General features: G+C 55.1%; 1 protein-coding gene across 4 annotated transcripts in view; it reads left to right on the top strand.

The window, feature by feature from the left end:
- arhgap19 (Rho GTPase activating protein 19) overlaps positions 1-17,413 on the top strand; it is a 37,752-nt gene that overhangs the window by 6,305 nt on the left and 14,034 nt on the right. Inside the window, exons 1-4 of one of the 4 annotated variants that reach the window (XM_070876358.1) lie at positions 6,942-7,197; positions 10,895-11,154; positions 15,871-15,951; positions 16,593-16,802. In XM_070876358.1, the coding sequence (XP_070732459.1) occupies positions 7,166-7,197; positions 10,895-11,154; positions 15,871-15,951; positions 16,593-16,802 (583 nt within the window). In that variant the 5' untranslated portion in view covers positions 6,942-7,165. Of the gene's footprint in view, positions 1-6,941; positions 7,198-7,407; positions 7,862-10,547; positions 10,777-10,894; positions 11,155-15,870; positions 15,952-16,592; positions 16,803-17,413 lie in introns of those variants that run through there. The other 3 variants (XM_070876361.1, XM_070876360.1, XM_070876359.1) reach the window with 3 other exon arrangements.

Below are 17,413 nucleotides of genomic sequence, written 5' to 3'. Positions count from 1 at the left end.
GGAGATGGCCGCAGGGAGGGGAGAGCGAGTGGGGGAGATGGCCGCAGGGAGGGAGCGAGTGGGGGAAATGGCCGGGGGGGGGGGGGAGAGCGAGTGGGGGAGATGGCCGGAGGGAGGGAGAGCGAGTGGGGGAGATGGCCGGAGGGAGGGAGAGCGAGTGGGGGAGATGGCCGGAGGGAGGGAGAGCGAGGGGGGAGATGGCCGAAGGAGGGAGAGCGAGTGGGGGAGATGGCCGGAGGGAGGGAGAGCGAGTGGGGGAGATGGCCGGAGGGAGGGAGAGCGAGTGGGGGAGATGGCCGGAGGGAGGGAGAGCGAGTGGTGGAGATGGCGCAGGAGGGAGAGCGAGTGGGGGAGATGGCCGGAGGGAGGGAGAGCGAGTGGGGGAGATGGCCGGAGGGAGGGGGAGCGAGTGGGTGAGATGGCCGGAGGGAGAGGGAGCGAGTGGGGGAGATGGCCGGAGGGAGGGGGAAGCGAGTGGGGAAGATGGCCGGAGGGAGGGGGAGCGAGTGGGGGAGATGGCCGGAGGGAGTGGGGGAAATGGCCGGAGCGAGTGGGGGAGATGGCCGGAGCGAGTGGGGGAGATGGCCGGAGCGAGTGGGGGAGATGGCGGAGGGAGGGGGAGCGAGTGGGGAGATGGCCGGAGGGAGGGGAGCGAGTGGGGGAGATGGCCGGAGGGAGGGGGAGCGAGTGGGGGAGATGGCCGGAGGGAGGGGGAGCGAGTGGGGGAGATGGCCGGAGGGAGGGGGAGCGAGTGGGGGAGATGGCCGGAGGGAGGGGGAGCGAGTGGGGGAGATGGCCGGAGGGAGGGGGAGCGAGTGGGGGAGATGGCCGGAGGGAGGGGGAGCGAGTGGGGGAGATGGCCGGAGGGAGGGGGAGCGAGTGGGGGAGATGGCCGGAGGGAGGGGGAGCGAGTGGGGGAGATGGCCGGAGGGAGGGGAGCGAGTGGGGGAGATGGCCGGAGGGAGGGGGAGCGAGTGGGGGAGATGGCCGGAGCGAGTGGGGAGATGGCCGGAGCGAGTGGGGGAGATGGCCGGAGGGAGGGGGAGCGAGTGGGGGAGATGGCCGGAGGGAGGGGGAGCGAGTGGGGGAGATGGCCGGAGCGAGTGGGGGAGATGGCCGGAGGGAGGGGGAGCGAGTGGGGGAGATGGCCGGAGGGAGGGGGGAGCGAGTGGGGGAGATGGCCGGAGGGAGGGGGAGCGAGTGGGGGAGATGGCCGGAGCGAGTGGGGAGATGGCCGGAGGGAGTGGGGGAGATGGCCGGAGGGAGTGGGGGAGATGGCCGGAGGAGGGAGAGTGAGGGGGAGATGGGGAGAGGGAGAGAGAGTGAGGGGGAGATGGGGAGAGAGTGAGGGGGAGAGAAGGAGAAGGAGTGTGTGGGTGGGGGGAGGCAGAGGGATTGGGGGGAGGGGGAGTGTGTGTGGGCGAGGAGGGTGTGTGTGTGTGGGGGGTGGCGGTGGGGTGTGTGTGGGGCGGGTGGGGAGTGTGGCGGCGGGGTGGAAGGTGTTTGTGTATGGGGGGGGAGGGTGAGGGAGTGTGGGGGGAAGGGGGAGGGAGTGTGGGGCGGAAGGGGGAGGGAGTGTGGGGCGGAAGGGGGAGGGAGTGTGGGGGGGAAGGGGGAGGGAGTGTGGTGGGAGAGGGAGTGTGGTGGGGGTGGGAGAGGGAGTGTGGTGGGGGTGGGAGAGGGGGTGTGGGGGGGGTGGGAGAGGGAGGGAGTGTGGTGGGGGGAGATGGCCGGAGGGAGGGAGAGCGAGTGGGGGAGAAGGCCGGAGGGGAGGAGATGGCCGGAGGGAGGGAGAGCGAGGGGGGGAGATGGCCGGAGGGAGGGAGAGCGAGTGGGGGAGATGGCCGGAGGGAGGGAGAGCGAGTGGGGGAGATGGCCGGAGGGAGGGGAGCGAGTGGGGGAGATGGCCGAAGGGAGGGGGAGCGAGTGGGGGAGATGGCCGAAGGGAGGGGGAGCGAGTGGGGGAGATGGCCGGAGGGAGAGTGAGCGAGTTGGGGAGATGGTCGGACGGAGGGGGAGCGAGTGGGGGAGATGGCCGGAGGGAGGGGGAGCGAGTGGGGGAGATGGCCGGAGGGAGGGGGAGCGAGTGGGGGAGATGGCCGGAGGGAGGGACAGTGAGGGGGAGATGGGGAGAGAGTGAGGGGGAGAGAAGGAGAAGGAGTGTGTGGGTGGGGGGAGGCAGAGGGATTGGGGGGAGGGGGAGTGTGTGTGGGCGGGGAGGATGTGTGTGTGTGGGGGGGGGGGCGGTGGGGTGTGTGTGGGGCGGGTGGGGAGTGTGGCGGCGGGGGGAAGGTGTTTGTGTATGGGGGGGAGGGGGAGGGAGTGTGGGGGGAAGGGGGAGGGAGTGTGGAGGGAAGGGGGAGGGAGTGTGGTGGGGGTGGGGGAGGGAGTGTGGTGGGGGTGGGAGAGGGAGTGTGGTGGGGGTGGGAGAGGGAGTGTGTGGGGGTGGGAGAGGGAGTGTGTGGGGGTGGGAGAGGGAGTGTGTGGGGGTGGAGAGGGAGTGTGGTGGGGGGGTGGGTGGTGGGAGAGGGAATGTGTGGGGATGGGAGAGGGAGTGTGGTGGGGGTGGGAGAGGGAGTGTGGGGGGGGTGGGAGAGGGAGGGAGTGTGGGGGGGAGATGGCCGGAGGGAGGGAGAGCGAGTGAGGGAGATGGCCGGAGGGGAGGAGATGGCCGGAGGGAGGGAGAGCGAGGGGGGGAGATGGCCGCAGGGAGGGAGAGCGAGTGGGGGAGATGGCCGCAGGGAGGGAGAGCGAGTGGGGAGATGGCCGCAGGGAGGGAGAGCGAGTGGGGGAGATGGCCGCAGGGAGGGAGAGCGAGTGGGGGAGATGGCCGCAGGGAGGGAGAGCGAGTGGGGGAGATGGCCGCAGGGAGGGAGAGCCGTGGGGGAGATGGCCGCAGGGAGGGAGAGCGAGTGGGGGAGATGGCCGCAGGGAGGGAGAGCGAGTGGGGGAGATGGCCGCAGGGAGGGAGAGCGAGTGGGGGAGATGGCCGCAGGGAGGGAGAGCGAGTGGGGGAGATGGCCGCAGGGAGGGAGAGCGAGTGGGGGAGATGGCCGCAGGGAGGGAGAGCGAGTGGGGGAGATGGCCGCAGGGAGGGAGAGCGAGTGGGGGAGATGGCCGCAGGGAGGGAGCGAGTGGGGGAAATGGCCGGGGGGGGGGGAGAGCGAGTGGGGGAGATGGCCGGAGGGAGGGAGAGCGAGTGGGGGAGATGGCCGGAGGGAGGGAGAGCGAGTGGGGGAGATGGCCGGAGGGAGGGAGAGCGAGTGGGGGAGATGGCCGGAGGGAGGGAGAGCGAGTGGGGGAGATGGCCGGAGGGAGGGAGAGCGAGTGGGGGAGATGGCCGGAGGGAGGGAGAGCGAGTGGTGGAGATGGCCGCAGGAGGGAGAGCGAGTGGGGGAGATGGCCGGAGGGAGGGAGAGCGAGTGGGGGAGATGGCCGGAGGGAGGGGGAGCGAGTGGGTGAGATGGCCGGAGGGAGAGGGAGCGAGTGGGGAGATGGCCGGAGGGAGGGGGAAGCGAGTGGGGAAGATGGCCGGAGGGAGGGGGAGCGAGTGGGGGAGATGGCCGGAGGGAGTGGGGAGATGGCCGGAGCGAGTGGGGGAGATGGCCGGAGCGAGTGGGGGAGATGGCCGGAGCGAGTGGGGGAGATGGCCGGAGGGAGGGGGAGCGAGTGGGGGAGATGGCCGGAGGGAGGGGGAGCGAGTGGGGGAGATGGCCGGAGGGAGGGGGAGCGAGTGGGGGAGATGGCCGGAGGGAGGGGGAGCGAGTGGGGGAGATGGCCGGAGGGAGGGGGAGCGAGTGGGGGAGATGGCCGGAGGGAGGGGGAGCGAGTGGGGGAGATGGCCGGAGGGAGGGGGAGCGAGTGGGGGAGATGGCCGGAGGGAGGGGAGCGAGTGGGGGAGATGGCCGGAGCGAGTGGGGGAGATGGCCGGAGCGAGTGGGGGAGATGGCCGGAGGGAGGGGGAGCGAGTGGGGGAGATGGCCGGAGGAGGGGGAGCGAGTGGGGGAGATGGCCGGAGCGAGTGGGGGAGATGGCCGGAGGGGAGGGGGAGCGAGTGGGGGAGATGGCCGGAGGGAGGGGGAGCGAGTGGGGGAGATGGCCGGAGGGAGGGGGAGCGAGTGGGGGAGATGGCCGGAGGGAGTGGGGGAGATGGCCGGAGGGAGGGAGAGTGAGGGGGAGATGGGGAGAGGGAGAGAGAGTGAGGGGAGATGGGGAGAGGAGTGAGGGAGAGAAGGAGAAGGAGTGTGTGGGTGGGTGGGGGGAGGCAGAGGGATTGGGGGGAGGGGGAGTGTGTGTGGGCGAGGAGGGTGTGTGTGTGTGGGGGGTGGCGGTGGGGTGTGTGTGGGGCGGGTGGGGAGTGTGGCGGCGGGGTGGAAGGTGTTTGTGTATGGGGGGGAGGGTGAGGGAGTGTGGGGGGGAAGGGGGAGGGAGTGTGGGGCGGAAGGGGGAGGGAGTGTGGGGCGGAAGGGGGAGGGAGTGTGGGGGGGAAGGGGGAGGGAGTGTGGTGGGAGAGGGAGTGTGGTGGGGGTGGGAGAGGGAGTGTGGTGGGGGTGGGAGAGGGGGTGTGGGGGGGGTGGGAGAGGGAGGGAGTGTGGTGGGGGGAGATGGCCGGAGGGAGGGAGAGCGAGTGGGGGAGAAGGCCGGAGGGGAGGAGATGGCCGGAGGGAGGGAGAGCGAGGGGGGGAGATGGCCGGAGGGAGGGAGAGCGAGTGGGGGAGATGGCCGGAGGGAGGGAGAGCGAGTGGGGAGATGGCCGGAGGGAGGGGGAGCGAGTGGGGGAGATGGCCGAAGGGAGGGGGAGCGAGTGGGGGAGATGGCCGGAGGGAGAGTGAGCGAGTTGGGGAGATGGTCGGACGGAGGGGGAGCGAGTGGGGGAGATGGCCGGAGGGAGGGGGAGCGAGTGGGGGAGATGGCCGGAGGGAGGGGGAGCGAGTGGGGAGATGGCCGGAGGGAGGGACAGTGAGGGGGAGATGGGGAGAGAGTGAGGGGGAGAGAAGGAGAAGGAGTGTGTGGGTGGGGGGAGGCAGAGGGATGGGGGGAGGGGGAGTGTGTGTGGGCGGGGAGGATGTGTGTGTGTGGGGGGGGGGGGCGGTGGGGTGTGTGTGGGGCGGGTGGGGAGTGTGGCGGCGGGGGGGAAGGTGTTTGTGTATGGGGGGGAGGGGGAGGGAGTGTGGGGGGAAGGGGGAGGGAGTGTGGAGGGAAGGGGGAGGGAGTGTGGTGGGGGTGGGGGAGGGAGTGTGGTGGGGGTGGGAGAGGGAGTGTGGTGGGGGTGGGAGAGGGAGTGTGGTGGGGGTGGGAGAGGGAGTGTGGTGGGGTGGGAGAGGGAGTGTGGTGGGGGTGGGAGAGGGAGTGTGGTGGGGTGGGAGAGGGAGTGTGGTGGGGGTGGGAGAGGGAGTGTGGTGGGGGTGGGAGAGGGAGTGTGGTGGGGGTGGGAGAGGGAGTGTGGGGGGGGTGGGAGAGGGAGGGAGTGTGGGGGGGGGAGAGGGCCGGAGGGAGAGAGAGCGAGTGGGGTGAGAAGGCCGGAGGGGAGGAGATGGCCGGAGGGAGGGAGAGCGAGGGGGGGAGATGGCCGGAGGGAGGGAAAGCGAGTGGGGGAGATGGCCGGAGGGAGGGAGAGCGAGTGGGGGAGATGGCCGGAGGGAGGGAGAGCGAGTGGGGGAGATGGCCGCAATGAGGGAGAGCGAGTGGGGGAGATGGCCGCAGGGAGGGAGAGCGAGTGGGGGAGATGGCCGCAGGGAGGGAGAGCGAGTGGGAGAAATGGCCGGGGGGGGGGAGATGGCCGGAGGGAGGGAGAGCGAGTGGGGGAGATGGCCGGAGGGAGGGAGAGCGAGTGGGGGAGATGGCCGGAGGGAGGGAGAGCGAGTGGGGGAGATGGCCGGAGGGAGGGGGAGCGAGTGGGGGAGATGGCCGAAGGGAGGGGGAGCGAGTGGGGGAGATGGCCGGAGGGAGGGCGAGCGAGTGGGGGAGATGGCCGGAGGGAGGGGGAGATGGGGAGAGGGAGAGAGAGTGAGGGGGAGATGGGGAGAGAGTGAGGGAGAGAGAAGGAGAAGGAGTGTGTGGGTCGGGGGAGAGGGATTGGGGGGATGGGGCGTGTGTGTGGGCGGGGAGGGTGTGTGTGTGTGGGGGGGGCGGTGGGGTGTGTGTGGGGCGGGTGGGGAGTGTGGCGGTGGGGGGGAAGGTGTTTGTGTATGGGGGGGAGGGTGTTTGTGTGTGGGGGGGAGGGGGAGGGAGTGTGGGGGGAAGGGGGAGGGAGTGTGGGGGGAAGGGGGAGAGAGTGGGGGGGGAAGGGGGAGGGAGTGTGGGGGGGAAGGGGGAGGGAGTGGGGGGGAAGGGGGAGGGAGTGTGGGGGGGAAGGGGGAGGGAGTGTGAGGGGGAGAGGAGGAGGGAGTGTGAGGGGGAGAGGAGAGTGGGGGTGGAGGAGGGAGTGTGAGGGGAGAGGAGTGAGTGTGAGCGTCGAGGAGAGAGTGTGAGTGGAGACAGAGTATGAGGGGGAGAGAGAGTGAGAGACGGGGCGAGAGGAGGCGGGACAGCGAGCGCTGGTGTCCCAGCAATTGTCAGGGTAAACACCTGGCAGTCAGTGAGGGGCAAAGACTGGGCAGAGATAGAGGTTGGGGACGGGACTGGGTGGGGGGCCTGAATATTGGAAACTAAGCCTGGGAATGTGGGATACCATAGTGGGGAAGAAGTGTGAGAGTAAGGGTTCTGTGATGGAGGGTGGGATTAGGATACACAATGGGAGGAATGAGGGTTTGAGAAATGGGGACTGGTGGGGAAAGGGAGGAGGAACTATGGTGAAAAGAGGGGATGGGACAGAAGGCAAGGGACTGGGGTTAGCTGCCTGATCAAGACGGGTAACGGAGATTGAATAGAGCAACCTGATGAGTGGGAAGTCTGTCAGGGTCTGTTGTAAACGATTTGATGAACAACTGAATTTTCGTTGGATCTTGCAACTACTAGGATGGTGGAAGGTGATCTAGATGGATCCTGGGTCTATTTTCAATCCAGCGATTCCTATGTTCCTACGTGGAGTCAGAGAGCGGAGAACTATGGTGGAGACGAGGGTGGTAATGCTGCATTGTTGGGCGATGGAGACAGCTGGTTATAGAGGAGTCCAGGGCCAAAAGGATATTGGGCTTCAGTCAGGATTCGGAGAAGGGGGAGGAACATGTGGCTGCTTCATGTCTTAGGAGAAAAATGGTGAGAGAGAGCACATGGGGTAATGAGAGCAGTGAAGAGAGGACAAAGAGGGAGACTAAGAACAGTGGTGTGTGTGTGAGAGAGAGAGAGAGGCTGATAATGGCGCTGCAGAGGGAGGAGGGAAAGAGAGAATCTGATATTGGGGCTGAGGCACCAGAGGTGGAGAACATAAGAAATAGGAGCAGGAGTAGGCCATTTGGCCCCTCGAGCCTGCTCTGCCATTCAATAAGATCATGGCTGATCTGATCTTGGGCTCAGCTCCCCATTACCCTTGACTTCCTTATCGCTCAAAAATCTGTCTATCTCCGCCTTAAATATATTCAATGACCCATCCTCCACAGCTCTCTGTGGCAGAGAATTCCACAGATTTAAAACCCTCTGAGAGAAGAAATTCCTCCTCATCTCAGTTTTAAATGGGCGGCCCCTTATTCTAAGATTATGACCCTTGTTTTAGTTTCCCCTATGAGTGGAAATATCCTCTCTGCATCCACCTTGTCAAGCCCCCTCATTATCTTGTATGTTTCTGAACTCCAATGTGTATAGGCCCAACCTACTCAACCTTTGCTCATGTCAACCCCCTCATCTCCAGAATCAGCCTAGTGAACCTTCTCTGAACAGCCTCCAATGCAAGTATATCCTTCCTTAAATACGGAGACCAAAACATGTATGCATTACTCTAGGTGGCTTCACCAATACCCTGTACAGTTGTAGCAGGACTTCTCTGCCTTTATACTCTATCTCCCTTGCAATAAAAGCCAACATTCCATTTGCCTTCCTGATTACTTGCTGTACCTGCATACTAACTTTTTGTGTTTCATGCACAAGGACCCCCAGGTTCATCAGTACTGCAGCACTTTGCAATTTTTCTCCATTTAAATTATAATTTGCTTTTCTATTATTTCTGCCAAAGTGGATAACCTCACATTTTCCCACATTATACTCCATCTGTCAAATTTTTACCCACTCACTTAGCTTGTTTCTATCCCTTTGCAGATTTTTTTGTGTCCTCACAATTTGCTTTCCCACCCATCTTTGTATCATCAGCAAACTTGGCTACATTACACTCGGTCCCTTCATCCAAGTCATTAATATAGATTGTAAATAGTTGAGGACCCAGCACTTATCCCTGCGGCACCCTATTAGTCACTGTTTGCCAACTGGAAAATGACCCATTTATCCCGAATCTCTCTTTTCTGTTAGTCAATCCTCTATCCATACTAACATATTACCCCCAACCCCGTGAACTTTAATCTTGTGCAGTAACCTCTTATGTGGCACCTTATCGAATGCCTTCTGGAAATTCAAATACATCACATCCACTGGTTCCCCCTTATCCACCCTGCTCAAAGAACTTCAGCAAATTTGTCAAACATGATTTCCCTTTCATAAATCCATGCTGACTCTGCTTGATTGAATTATGCTTTTCCAAATGTCCCCCTATTGCTTCCTTAATAATGGATTCCAGCATTTTCCCAACGCCAGATGTTAGGCTAACTGGTCTATAGTTTCCTGCTTTTTGTCTGCCTCCTTTTTTAAATAGGGGCGTTACATTTGAGGTTTTCCAATCCGCTGGGACCGCCCCAGAATCCAGAGAATTTTGGTAGATTACAACCAATGTATCCACTATCTCTGCAGCCATACCTTTTAAGACCCTAGGATGTAAGCCATCAGGTCCAGGGAACTTGTCCGCCTTTAGTCCCATTATTTTACCGAGTACTACTTCATTAGTGATAGTGATTGTATTAAGTTCCTCCCTCCCTATAGCCCCTTGTTTATCTACTATTGGGACGTTTTTAGCATCTTCTACCGTGAAGACCGATACAAAATATTTGTTCAACGCCTCTGCCATTTCCCTGTTCTCCATTATTAACTCCCCAGTCTCATCCTCTAGGGAGCCAACATTTACTTTAGCGACTCTCTTCCTTTTTATGTACCTGTAGAAACTCTTGCTATCTGTTTTTATATTTCGTGCTAGTTTACTTTCATAATCTATCTTTCCTATCTTTATCATTTTTTTAGTCGTTCCCAATCCTCTGGCCTCCCACCAGCCTTGTTTTTGTATGCCCTTGTTTTCAAAATGATACCATCCCTTATTTCCTTATTAGCCACAGATGATGATCCTTTCTCTTAGTCTTTCCTACTCATTGGGATATATTTTTGTTGCAAGTTATGAAATATCTCCTTAAATGTCTGCCACAGCTCATCAAGTGTCCCACACTATGGGCCCAAGTTTCCACACGATAAAAAACGGGCGCCCCTCCGAGCTGGGCGCCCGTTTTTTGCGCCTAAAACGGCGCCTAAAAAAAACCTCTCGATTCGGGAGCGTTCTGCAGCTCCTTGTCTGCCTGGCGCGGCGCCCAGGGGGGCTGAGCCTGCAATCGCGCCGATTTTGTAAGTGGGAGGGGGCGGGTACTATTTAAATTAGTTTTTTTCCTGCCGGCAACGCTGCACGTGCGTGTTGGAGCGTTCGCGCACGCGCAGTGTGAAAAAAACATTGGCACTCGGCCATTTTTGTAGTTTTTTGTAGCTGTTTAATTTTTGAAAATTTTTTTAATAAAAGCACATTGCCATCAGCATTTGCAGCCTTCTCACTGTCTCTCCCCCCCACCCCTGCGGGAAGAACGGGCGCCTCTTCCCCCCCTCCCCCCTTGCGGGAAGAACGGGCGCCTCCTCTCCCCCCCTCCCTCCTTGCGGGAAGAACGGGCGCCTCCTCTCTCCTCTTTCCCCCCCCAGCGGGAAAGAACGGGCGGCGCCTCCTCCCCCCCGCGGGAAAGAACGGGCGCCTCCGGCTGACTGCAGCATTCTCCGTGCCTTCACACAGGTAGGAAGATGGTTTATTTAATCTTTTCTTTGCTTATAAATGTTTATTCAGGTTGGATTTATTTGTATAATATTTGTAGAAGTATAAATAAGGATTTATTGTCGAATTTAATTACTTCCCTTCCCCCCTCCCCCCCCACCTTGTTCTGGACGCCTAATTTGTAACCTGCGCCTGATTTTTTAATGTGTAAAACAGGTTTTTTCAGTTCTACAAAAATCTTCACTTGCTCCATTCTAACTTAGTTTGGAGTATGTTTTCACTGTCGAAACTTTGAAATTAGGCGTCAGTGGCCAGACACGCCCCCTTTTGAAGAAAAAATTCTGTTCCAAAGTAGAACTGTTCTACCTGACTAGAACTGCAGAAAAAAAAATGTGGAGAATTGCGATTTCTAAGATAGTCCGTTCTCCACCAGTTGCTCCTAAAAATTAGGCGCAAATCATGTGGAAACTTGGGCCCTTTAATCTATTTTCGCAGTCCACTTTAGCCAACTCTGCCCTCATACCTTTGTAGTCTCCTTTTTTTAGGCTTAGGACTCTGGTTTGAGAACCAACATTATCACCCTCCAACTAAATTTGAAATTCAACCCTGTTATGGTCACTCATTCTTAGAGGATCCTTTATTACGAGATCATTTATTAATCCTGTCTTACCTGGGGATAAGAGGAAGCTTGGAGTGAATGAGCAGTTAAGGGTGTAGGAAGATCTGTGCCAGGAGTGAGAGACAGACCATGAACAAATGCCAAGGATGGGAGTGCAGAGGTGAGCTGGTGTTTTCTAATTGGTGCCATATTGGATCGGATTATTGGTTTGTGAAGGTTTTTCGCTGCGTCCCCCTGTGTCTCAGGTGATAGAAACCGTTTATTTCTCTTTCTGACAGGGGCACGACCTGTAACATCCTTATCAGCAATGAGCCCTCACTCCGCAGCAAGCCCATCATCTTCAACCCTGACTTCTTTGTGGAAAAACTTCGCCACGAGAAGCCACAGGTGTTTCTGGAACTGGTGGTGAGCAACATCACACGTCTCATCGACCTGCCCGGCTCAGAGTTCGCACAGCTAATTGGTGACGAGGAGCCCAAATTACCCAGCAGCACGAGCTCCAGCTTCTTCCGCTCATTCAACTTCCTGAAGCGCAAAGGTCAGTGCCATCTCTTGGGTAAATGTTGGAACAGATTCCCTGGTGGTGCCAATACCCACTGATACTACCCAAGTTCCACACTTTTTAGTAACTTTATTTATCATAGAATCATAGAAACTTACAGCACAGAAGGAGACATTTGGCCTATCGTGCCTGTGCTGGCTCTTTGAAAGAGATGCTGTGCTTAATCCCACACCAGTTTCTATTTATATCAGTTGTACCTATTGTATAAATCAATCTCACCAGGGACCCTTCACTGACAGGATTCCTATTACCAGTCCCTGTGTGGCTGTTCTAGAGCAGAAGCAGATAAAGAATAGGATGATCATGTGATGGCAATGATCAGTAGCCAGAGCCCACCAGAAGTCTCTGGAGACTTCACATTTCATTACCATACAGGTATGTTATGTAAAATCACTTTATTCATTCTGCAGGAAAATGATATCCAGTTACAAACCGAGAGTGTCAGGTTGTGTGTTTCTATCGTGTGATTGTCACCAGCACCTGTGAGCTGCCCAGCAGAATCATCGCTGAAGAGGGTAATCACACTAGTTAGAAAGCCGTGTGAAGCAACTGGGGCGATGTACATAGAGCTACTGTCTGTAACCACGGCCGCTGATTCCAGCCCAGTCACTGTCTGTAACCCTGCCCGCTGATTCTATCCCAGTCACTGTCTGTAACCTAAGAACATAACATAGGAGCAGGAGTAGGCCATTCAGCCCCTCGAGCCTGCTCCGCCATTCAAAGAGAGCATGGCTGATCTTCTACCTCGACTCCACTTTCCTGCACTAGCCTCATATCCCCTTATTTCATTAACATCCAAAAATCTATCGATCTCTGTCTTCAATATACTCAATGACTGAGCCTCCACAGACTTATGGGTAGAGAATTCCAAAGATTCACCACCCTCTGAGTGAAGAAGTTTCTCCTCATCTCAGTCCTAAATGGCCGACCCCTTATTCTGAGACTGACCCATGGTTCTAGACTCCCCAGCCAGAGGAAACATCTTCCCTGCATCTACCCTGTCAAGTCCTGTAAAAAAAAAAAAAAAAAAATGTGTATGTTTCAATGAAATCACCCCTTATCCTTCTAAACTCTAGATAATATAGGCCTAGTCTACTCAATCTCACCTCCTAGACAATCCCCCCATCCCAGGAATCAGTCTGATGAATCTTCACTGCACTCCCTCAATGGCAAGTATATCCTTCTTTAGGTAAGGAAACCAAAACTGTACACAATACTCCAGGTATCGTCTCACCAGGGCCCTATATATAGAAACATAGAAAATAGGTGCAGGAGTAGGCCATTCGGCCCTTCGAGACTGCACCACCATTCAGTAAGATCCTGGCTGATCATTCACCTTAGTACCCCTTTCCTGCTTTCTCTCCATACCCCTTGATCCCTTTAGCTGTAAGGGCCATATCTAACTCCCTCTTGAATATATCCAACGAACTGGCATCAACAAATCTCAGTAGAGAATTCCACAGGTTAACAGCTCTCTGAGTGAAGAAGTTTCTCCTCATCTCAGTCCTAAATGGTTACCTCTTATCATTAGACTATGTCCCCTGGCTCTGGACTTCCCCAACATCGGGAACATTCTTCCTGCATCTAACCTGTCCAGTCCCATCAGAATTTTATATGTTTCTATGAGATCCCCTCTCATCCTTCTAAACTCCAGTGAATAAAGGCCCAGTTGATCCAATCTTTCCTCATATGTCAGTCCAGCCATCCCTGGAATCAGTCTGGTGAACCTTTGCTGCACTCCCTCAATAGCAAGAACGTCCTTCCTCTGATTAGGAAACCAAAACTGAACACAATATTCCAGGTGAGGCCTCACTAAGGCCCTGTACAACTGCAGTAAGACCTCCCTGCTCCTATACTCAAATCCCCTAGCTATGAAGGCTAACATACCATTTGCCTTCTTCACCGCCTGCTGTACCTGCATGCCAGCTTTCAATGACTGATGTACCATGATACCCAGGTCTCGTTGCACCTCCCCGTTTCTCAATTTGCCACCATTCAGATAATATTCTGCCTTCGTGTTTTTGCCACCAAAGTGGATAACCTCACATTTAACCACATTATACTGCATCTGCCATGCGTTTGCCCACTCGCCCACCTGTCCAAGTCACCCTGCAGCCTCTTAGCATCCTCCTCACAGCTCACACCGCCATCCAGCTTAGTGTCATCTGCAAACTTGGAGATATTACACTCAATTCCTTCATCCAAATCATTAATGTATATTGTAAAAAGCTGGGGTCCCAACACTGAGCCCTACGGCACTCCACTAGTCACTGCCTGCCATTCTGAAAAGGACTCGTTTATCCCGACTCTCTGTTTCCTATCTGCCAACCAGTTCTTTATCCACATCAGTACATTTCCCCCAATACCATGTGCCTTAATTTTGCACACCAATATCTTGTGTGGGTCTTCGTCAAAAGCCTTTTGAAAGTCCAAATACACCACATCCACTGGTTCTCCCTTGTCCACTCTACTAGTTACATCCTCAAAAAATTCTAGAAGATTTGTCAAGCATGATTTCCCATTCATAAATCCATGCTGACTTGGACTGATCCTGTCACTGCTTTCCAAATGCGCTGCTATTTCATCTTTAATAATTGATTCCAACATTTTCCCCATTACTGATGTCAGGCTAACCGGTTTATAATTACCCGTTTTCTCTCTCCTTCCTTTCTTAAAAAGTGGTGTTACATTAGCTACCTTCCAGTCCATATGAACTGATCCAGAGTCGATCGAGTGTCGGAAAATGATCACCAATGCATCCACTATTTCTAGGGCCACTTCCTTAAGTACCCTGGGATGCAAACTATCAAGCCCTGGGGATTTATCGGCCTTCAATCCCATCAATTTCCCTAACACAATTTCCTGTCTAATAAGGATTTCCTTCAGTTCCTCCTTTTCACTGGACCCCCGTTCCCCAGGATTTCCGGAAGGTTATTTATGTCTTCCTTCGTGAAGGCAGAACCAAAGTATTTGTTCAACTGATCCGCCATTTCTTTGTTCCCCATTATAAATTCACCTGAATCTGACTGCAAGGGACCTACGTTTGTCTTCACTAATCATTTTCTCTTCACATATCTAGAAGCTTTTGCAGTCAGTCTTTATGTTCCCAGCAAGCTTCCTCTCATACTCTATTTTCCCCCTCCTAATTAAACCCTTTGTCCTCCTCTGCCGAATTATAAAATTCTCCCAGTCCTCAGATTTGCTGCTTTTTCTGGCCAATTTATATACCGCTTCCTTGGATTTAATACTATCCTTAATTTCCCTTGTTAGCCACGGTTGAGCCACCTTACCCGTTTTATTTTTACTCCAGATGATCATGCAACTTCAGTATCCCATTCCTGCCTTCTCTCCATACCCCTTGATCCCTTTAGCCGTAAGGGCCACATCTAACTCCCTTTTGAATATATCTAACGAACTGGCCTCAACAACTTTCTGTGGTAGAGAATTCCACAGGTTCACAATTCTCTGAGTGAAGAAGTTTCTCCTCATCTCGGTCCTAATTAGCTTATCCCTTATCCTTAGACTGTGACCCCTGGTTCTGGACTTCCCCAACATCGGGAACACTCTTCCTGCATCTAACCTGTCCAATCCTGTCAGAATTTTATATTTTTCTATGAGATCCCCTCTCATTCTTCTAAATTCCAGTGAATATAAGCCTAGACGATCCAGTTTTTCTTCATATGTCAGCGCTGCCATCCCGGGAATCAGTCTGGTGAACCTTCGCTGCACTCCTAGCAAGAATGTCCTTCCTCAGATTAGGAGACCAAAACTGTACACAATATTCAAGGTGTGGCCTCACCAAGGCCCTGTACAACTGTAGTAAGATGTCTTTACTCTTATACCCAAATCCTCTTGTAATAAAGGCCAACATACCATTTGCTTTCTTAATTGCTTGCTGTACCTGCATGTTAACTTTCAGTGATTCGTGTACAAGGATACCCAGGTCCCTCTGAACACCAACATTTCCCAGTCTCTCCCCATTTAAAAAATGCTCTGCTTTTCTATTTTTTCCTACCAAAGTGGATAACTTCACATTTCTCCACATTATATTCTATTTGCCACGTTCTTGCCCACTCTCGTAGCATGTCTCTATCCGCTTGAATCCATTTGCATCCTCCTCACAACTTACATTCCCACTTAGCTTTGTATCATCAGCAAACTTGGATATATTACATTTGGTCCCCTCATCCAAATCATTGATATAGATTGTGAGTAGCTGAGGCCCAAGCACTGATCCTTGTGGCACCCCACTAGTTACAGCCTGCCAACCCGAAAATGACCCGTTTATTCCTACTCTCTGTTTTCTGTCCGTTAACCAATCTTCAATCCATGCTAGTGTATTACCCTCAATCCCATGAGCCCTCATTTTGTTTAATAACCTCTTGTGTGCCTTCTGAAAATCCAAATACACCACATCCACTGGTTCCCCCTTCTCTATTCTGCTAGTTACAACCTCAAAGAACTCTAACAGATTTGTCAAACATGATTTCCCTTTCATAAATCTGTGTTGACTGCCCAATCCTATTATTTTCTAAGTACCCTGTCTCCTTTAAACACAGTTCTGCACTATGGTTGGGTTGGTGAATAAGTGAAGCGGGCACAGAGCTGCATGAGTTGGGGATGGACAGGCAGTCATTTATCACTGGTGCCGTGATACTGTGAATTTTGATGTGAGTGTTTTGTGATTTTCAGAGAAGGGGGTTGTGTTTGGAGCTCCCCTAACAGAAGAGGGAATCGCTCAGGTTTATCAGCTCATTGAATATCTCTACAAAAGTAAGTGAAACCACAACAGCAGCTCCGGTAATACAAATCTAGCTGTCCTTCCTCTCCTCACCTCACCTCATCACTTGTTCCTCTCTCTCTCCCTCCTGCCTTATCTTCGCACTTCTCTCCACCTCCTCGTGTTCATCTTTGTCTCTTCCTCCATCTTCGTCCCTCTCTCACACTCCCTCTCTCCCTTCCCATCTTAGCATCTCTCTCCCATCTTTGCATCGCTTATCTCCCTCCTCTTCGCATTGCTTGGCAAATCCTTGTCCCTATTTTTAAGCCCCTCTGTGTTCTTGCTTCTTCCCCGATCCTACATCCCAGTTCACACCCTGCCTTTAATCGAGCACAGTCCATTAGTTTTACAATATAATATGCAGATATCATTTGTGCTGTTCAGAAATTTGATGTAACACAAATCCTGAGAATAGCAAAAGGCTTAATATTAATCCTTCCTAGTCCTGGTCTCTCAATACACCTCTCCTATCAAATAACAATTAACCCCATTTAAAAATTAAACGTGTTTGTGCTTTACCTGTGGTTCTAATCGCTCTGAAAATAAACCCTATTGTGCATCTCCTTTTGCCTCATTTCACAAACACTTTCAGCCTTTTATACCATTCCTATTCCTCTTTCCCACCATCCCACAGATCTCCATGTAGAGGGTCTGTTCCGTGTTCCTGGGAACAGCATCCGACAGCAGGCCCTTAAGGAAGCTTTAAACAGCGGTGTGGACCTAGATCTGGATTCTGGAGAGTTTCATCCCAATGACGTCGCAACTCTGCTGAAAATGTTCCTCGGAGAACTTCCAGAACCGCTCCTCAGTCACAGACATTATAACGCTCATCTCAAAATAGCAGGTACAGTTACAGGGTAGTGTGTGTGTGTGAGGGACAGTTACAGGGGGCAGTGTGTGTGAGGGACAGTTACAGGGGGCAGTGTGTGTGAGGGACAGCTACAGTGCAGTGTGTGTGTGAGGGACAGTTACAGGGCAGTGTGTGTGAGGGACAGTTACAGGGGGCAGTGTGTGTGAGGGACAGCTACAGTGCAGTGTGTGTGTGTGGGACAGTTACAGGGCAGTGTGTGTGTGAGGGATAGTTACAGGGCAGTGTGTGTGTGAGGGACAGTTACAGGGCAGTGTGTGTGTGAGGGACAGTTACAGGGCAGTGTGTGTGTGAGGGACAGTTACAGGGCAATGTGTGTGTGAGGGACAGTTACAGGGCAGTGTGTGTGTGAGGGACAGTTACAGGGCAGTGTGTGTGTGTGAGGGACAGTTACAGGGCAGTGTGTGTGTGAGGGACAGTTACAGGAGGCAGTGTGTGTGTGAGGGACAGTTACAGGGCAGTGTGTGTGTGTGAGGGACAACTACAGTGCAGTGTGTGTGTGGGACAGTTACAGGGCAGTGAGTGCGTGTGTGAGGGACAGTTACAGAGAGCAGCAGTCATCGTGTACCTAAGTCGGGCCTGCAGTT

Source organism: Pristiophorus japonicus, chromosome 3, assembly GCF_044704955.1.
Source record: "Pristiophorus japonicus isolate sPriJap1 chromosome 3, sPriJap1.hap1, whole genome shotgun sequence".
Classification (NCBI taxonomy): Eukaryota; Metazoa; Chordata; class Chondrichthyes; family Pristiophoridae; genus Pristiophorus; species Pristiophorus japonicus.
The sequence above is the reverse complement of the archived record's forward strand: the minus strand, read 5'-3'. Positions and strand labels throughout refer to the sequence as shown.